The sequence below is a fragment of the Chinchilla lanigera genome, unplaced genomic scaffold, assembly GCF_000276665.1.
Source record: "Chinchilla lanigera isolate Chin_1 unplaced genomic scaffold, ChiLan1.0 scaffold00035, whole genome shotgun sequence".
NCBI lineage: Eukaryota > Metazoa > Chordata > Mammalia > Rodentia > Chinchillidae > Chinchilla > Chinchilla lanigera.
This window is the reverse complement of record NW_004955436.1, coordinates 20,639,547-20,645,368: the sequence shown is the minus strand read 5'-3', so window position 1 is coordinate 20,645,368 and position 5,822 is coordinate 20,639,547. Positions and strand designations below refer to the sequence as shown.

The following is a 5,822-nucleotide window of genomic DNA, read 5'->3' as shown; positions in this document are numbered from 1 at the left end:
CGGGGCCGCGCCCCTGCCACCCCGCCTCTCCCGCGGACTTCCGCGCTCGGCTCGCGCGGCGGTTTGCCGGCCGGGGGCGGACGGGGAAGCGAGCGCGGGGGCAACGATCGATTCCACCGCGGGGCGAGGTGTGGGTTTTGCCTTTGACGCTCGCCGGGGCTCAGATCTGCAGAGCCGGGCGGGGCGGGGCTGGGGGCGAGGGAGCGGCCGCGGGAGAAACGTGGTGGCCGCAGGAAAGTGCCTTCGGCAGTGCTGGAGGTGGGGGCGGCTCCGGAGCCCCGCCGGCACCCTCTCCCCGGGCTCGCACGTAGCTCCCGCCCGTGGGGGCGCGCAGGCGTCGGCGTTGGCCGCCGAGTCCCCGAGACAAAGGCTTCCGGGAGGCAGCCCTGCGGCGAGCGCGCGGCGCTGCTCCGGAACGCGGCCGAGCCGGACGCCCCTCAACTTTGCAGTGGCACCAGTGACGATCGATCGTGTGACGGGCCTGTAGGGGAGAGGCGTGGGGACCCTCACTTGGCAGGATCCCGAACTTGGTGGAGCGATTACCAAATAAGGAGCGTGCGCGCCCGGGCGAGGGAGGAAGGAAGGAACCCAGTCGTCCTTCGACCCGCGCCAGCTGTCCGTGGTCGCAGGGAGGGATGAAGAGGGGGCCTGGGAAGGTACCCTGCCCCGGGGTGTAAAGTTGGCTTTTGATTCCCAGGGACACCACCACCACCACCACCGCACACACACACACACACACACTCGGTTGGGGTAGAAAATCCCCAGGCATTGCCTCCAAACTTAAAAGAAAAGAACCACACAAATATAACAAGAGGGTTCCTACATTCCTAAGCGCGTATTGTTGGGGCCCTGGGGCACATGCTGTAGCCCGCCTGCATTCTGCTTTCTTTGTGAGTCCCACGCACAAAACCTAATAAATTCTGTGACACGAGGCCAGACTAACATCTGCTGTCACCTTCCTTTTAGCTACTCGTCCTTTCTTCTTGGCCAGCCTCTCCCTGACAGCGCTCTCTACCCCCACACTCGCTGTGCTTAGGCCCTCTCATTGTTCATCTTCTGTCGCTGTAAAATGTCATGGGCCTTCCAAGGATCGTGTAACAAGGAACATTTTTCTTTGCGCCCCCTGCAATAATGGGATAAATGAATAAACATGCCAAATTATGCAATGCCAGCGGTAGGATCTGAGCCTGTTACTTTCCTACTTATAGGGGTCTGCGTAGCTTTTCTTGCTTTGTAAGTGATCTGCCTTAGTGAGTACTCAGCAAGCGCTCTGTTATACAAATACACTATTAAGTGCAGGAGAGGGAAAGGAAGAGCTAGAATGATGTGTTAGAAACAGCATTTAATTTGGGGGCGTTAACCCTACTGAACCAGTTCCATTACTACACAGATTAACCTAGATAAGGAACCCAATTATAAAAGAAATGCTGGTTGCCTTCCCTTCTTCAAACTGGATGAGCATATGTGTCCTTTATATAATGGAGGTGTTCGTGGAGCGCATACTAGAGGGATTCGCTCTTGCATGCTCCTAGGGCTGAAGTGTGTTGCTGGGGGTGGGTGGGAGGAGCTGGGGAGTGGTGAAAAGGTAAATTTTCTGGGTGGGGAAATCAAAATCTGAGAATCGGAGAGATCCTGAATTTTGCCTTCTGTCCGGTGCAGGATAATTTCTTCATTATCCCTCGGGTACTTAACTACGTCTGCATTAATGCTTCTATGGTTCACACTATAGTCGTTAAGCAGTTTTGGTTAGAGAAGTTTTTATTCACCAGTCCTATCTTTTCTTACTTTTTTGTACTGAAGATTGAACCCAGAGAGTGCCGAGCTACGTCCTCGGTGCCCCCTACTCCTTTTTTAAAGGTAGGGTCTTAATAAGTTGCCTAAGGTAACTTTATACTTGCGAACCTCATGGCTCAGCCAAGGAGCTGGGATGACAGGCATGTGCCGTCAGGCGCAACTCCAAGTCTTCTTTCATCTGTCCCTCCTGCCCAGTAGTGCATTCAAAGTAAGATTATCCACATAAGTACCTAAAAAGAACCTTAGTTTTAAAAAAATAGCAGCAAATCTTCTCTAAGCCAAATTTATGGCTCAAGATCCTTTAGGGTGCAAGTGACAGAAATACAAATGAATCTATGCCCAAAATACCCCCCCATAAAGGTATCATTGGTTCATCTAGCTGGAAAGTCTGGGGTCCACACAGGCTCAGTCTTTATTAGGAAGTTAGATTTTTGTTGTTAGCTTTACTCCTGGTGGGCTTTTCTCACATCGTGGCCATTTACATCAGGGCTGTAAATTTACATCTTAGAACCCCGTGGAAAAACAATTTCAGTTTTACTAGAAGTTCTAGCAAAATGTTGGGGCTGAGTTTGTTTATTCTAGATGGGATCCCCTACCTAATGCCTCAGGCCAGTCATTCTGGCCCTGACTCATTACTGGAGCCTAAGTGAGGGTTTGACCAAGGTGCTTGGGTTTAGAATAAGGAAGGTCATTGCTCTGGCCAAATAAAAATTAGATTGTTCCTGCTAGAATGGGGAGTGGGTGCTGAGCAGGTAAAAACAACAGCCGTGTACACTCTGTTGTGAACAGAAATTTCTCTACCATTATGTTTTCTCAAGAAATGCTGTTCAGGCCTTCAGCAGGGTGGCTGTGTTCTCTGGGTATATTTCAGGTTCTTAATATCAATTTTAAAAACTATATCTTAAATTACATATGCTGTTATAGGTTCGATTTTAGTAACATAAAGCCCCCAGTATATTGAACACACATGATTTTTGGTGTTTTATGTAGATGTATTTAATTGAAGATTTTACATTTTATTGCAATACAAATTCTTTAAATTATACTCACACAGATAGCATAGCAGATGGTAGTAGCACTTTTAATTATTAGTGGAGAGAAAAATCTGGTGCCCCAGTCAGTATCATTTAAACAGGTGGTAGAACAGTCATAGATGTCACTCTTGTTTTTAAAAGCTACCAGGAATTGGTTATAATCCATCTGGACAAAGTTGTTTCTTCCAAATTGTCACCTTAAAGGAAACCATACTTATGGCTCTGCTTTTTTTAGTTCTTTATTCAGTTTGGAGAATGTATAATTTGAAAACAGACTCCTGGGTGTGATGGCACATGCCTATAATCCCAGCTGCACTGGAGGCCGATACAGGAGGATTGCGTCAATTTAGCAAGATTCTGTCTTAAAGAAAGGAAAAGAGAGAAGAACAGACCGAACTGATACATATTCTGTCCAGCTGAACTTACTCTTTGATGCTCCTGCAGGTGCAACTCCATCCTCTCTCTTCCTTTTGATTGACAGCTTGTGAACCAGGATTTGCTTTAATCTCTACTCTTGGTGCCAGATGTGATCGCATGGAGCTCCCCGCAGAGGAGTGCTTACTTTTTAGTGTGGGTAATTCCAACAGAGCACAGTGAAGGTGCTCACAGTGCTGAGGGAACATAGAGTAGGGAGCTGTCCCAGTGCAAGGCTTCAGAGAGGGCTTCCGGGAGGAAGTTAATCCATGCTGGGGCTCGATGTGTGAGCTACCCTTGAGAATGAAGAATAACCAATTTGTGCCGAAGAAACACGTGGGTGAAGACTGGAGATGAGAGGGCGCATTTGAGGAACGCAAAGATGTCCTGTGTAGCTGCAGCCTAGAGTCCGAGGGGTAGAGTGGAGAAGGCTGCAGCTGTACACAGAACACAGCCGGTGGGGGACCTAGCAAGCAAGATAAACCTCAGCTCCTCTCACATCCTGGGCTCCTTAACTTTCACTACAGTTTACTGCACTCAGGTTTACTGGCTCCTGCATGTGACCCGGAAGTGATCACTATGACCTGAGGATATTAAAATCGCTCCCCCATCAACCTTCTTCCCCCACTGGACTGCAGGCTCCTAAAGGGCAGAGAGTATGTCACTTCATCTTGGGGTCCCCAGCTCCTTATTCAGAGCTGCCTCAAGGGAGTTAGGCTTTTTCTCCTTAGCTACTATAATTTTACTATGCTCTTTCCCTGCATGGAACACCCTTTCACATTTGCCTGCATGGCCCACCCCGCCCATGTGACCTCTACTGAGCCCTCTGTGGCCCCCACATTGCCTTGGACCCCCATTCTGAGAGTGTCTGTCACATTGTTGTTGCTTCTAGGCCTTTCTCTGCTCTCGAGTGTGGATCTTGTGCCATGGACCTTTTGTGATTTTGGTGCCTATGAGGACCCTGTGAAGAAGACCCATGTAAACGGCATCGGGGTCAAAGACAAATGCTGCCTTCTTCCAAGTGGATGTGGAGAGCAGGAGTAGGGGAGGTAGAGAGGGAACAAGGGGGCACTGTAGTGCCCTCCACATCACCAAGGTGTTTGCAGGAAGAGGAAATCATAAGCAGTCGTGGGCTGGGGATTTAGCTCAGTGGCAAAGCGCCTGCCTGGCAAGTGCAAGGTCGTGAGTTTGGTTCCCGGTACCGGAGAAAAACCAAAAAAAAAAAAAAAAAAAAAAAAAAAGAGTCATAAGCAGTCGTGACGAACACTATATGAAGAAAAAAGAAAATAACCCTTAGATTCATATGTGCTAGATGAAATATAGACACGGCAATCACAGAGATTTCCTTTTTCTCTTTCAGGTGATAATGAATGTGGATCATGAAGTTAACCTCTTAGTGGAGGAAATTCATCGTTTAGGTTCAAAAAGTAAGTATTCTGAGTGCTGGGATTACAAACACGTGCCACCACACCTGGCTCTTTCTTTCTTTCTCATGCTGAGGTTGAATCCAGGGTCTGACAATGCTAGGTGAGTGCTCTACCAATGACCCCACCCCTACCCTTTTAAAAATTTCGTTTTGAGACAGAGTCTGTCTGGCTTCAAACTTGCCATCCTCCTTCCTCAGCATCTGGGTAACTGAGATTATAGGCACACACCACTGCACCTGTCTTCGATAGAGTATTTTTTCTAAGTTTACCTCTTAGGCAGAACCAGCATTGCGGGGAGGCCTACGGCTTTAGGACACAGTGGCAACTCTGCCTACAACCCTAAGGACACCTGGAGACATAGGACTGGGTGGGGACCTCTGATTGCTCAGGCAAAAAACAGTTGAGATGTTTCATTATCTTTCAAATGGAAAGGAAATCGTGGAGCTTCTCTCATCTGGTTGCAATAAAATCTGATAATTTAATCATGTTGAAATTTTTATTTGTCACCCTATTAAAATTAGGGTTTTCTGCTTTTATCCTGGGACCATTTTGCAAACTTTGAAGTGAGTAGGGTCTTAGATTGAAATTATTCTAAATTGTCTTTATTTTTGTCTGAATTCTTGGCTTTTGTACAATTATGAATATATAACTAAAATGTACCATCTTTTAGGTGTTTTTTTATGTCATTTTTTTCTTCAACAACAGTGCAGCTCTTGTGAAGACAGTGACATATAAATTTGATACTATTAGTCTCTTTTTCTTATATTGTAATGGGAGTTACTATTTTAGTGTTAGGTATCTGACACATCTTAGACAATATAAGCAAGAATTTGGGGAGCATTTTGAAAATAATAACAGTAGATACATTCAGCCACAACTTGGATAATGGAATTCAGAGTTTTAAAATTACTTCATGTAAGTGAAAAGTAGCTCTAAGAAGTACCTCACAGCAGTTGTTTTGTCACTCTAGCTTGATGTTGCTTATAGCTATTTGTTGATCAATCACAAATCTTTTGCAATACCGACACACTCTGAAAGTTCAAAAAACCATTGATTTCTATATTAGTTCTTCTATTCCTGCTGTAATAAATTGCCACAAACTAGGGGCTGGGGATTTAGCTCAGCGGCAAAAGCGCCTGCCTGGCAAGCGCAA

At 46.6% G+C, this 5,822-nt stretch overlaps 1 protein-coding gene across 1 annotated transcript in view; it reads left to right on the top strand.

Annotated features, from left to right (window-relative positions):
* The window catches only part of Abracl (ABRA C-terminal like), an 11,482-nt gene that overhangs the window by 241 nt on the left and 5,419 nt on the right, over positions 1 to 5,822 (top strand). Inside the window, exon 2 of the mRNA XM_005389264.2 lies at positions 4,603 to 4,669. Coding sequence (XP_005389321.1) covers positions 4,609 to 4,669 — 61 coding nt within the window. The 5' untranslated portion in view covers positions 4,603 to 4,608. The remainder of the gene's footprint in view (positions 1 to 4,602; positions 4,670 to 5,822) is intronic.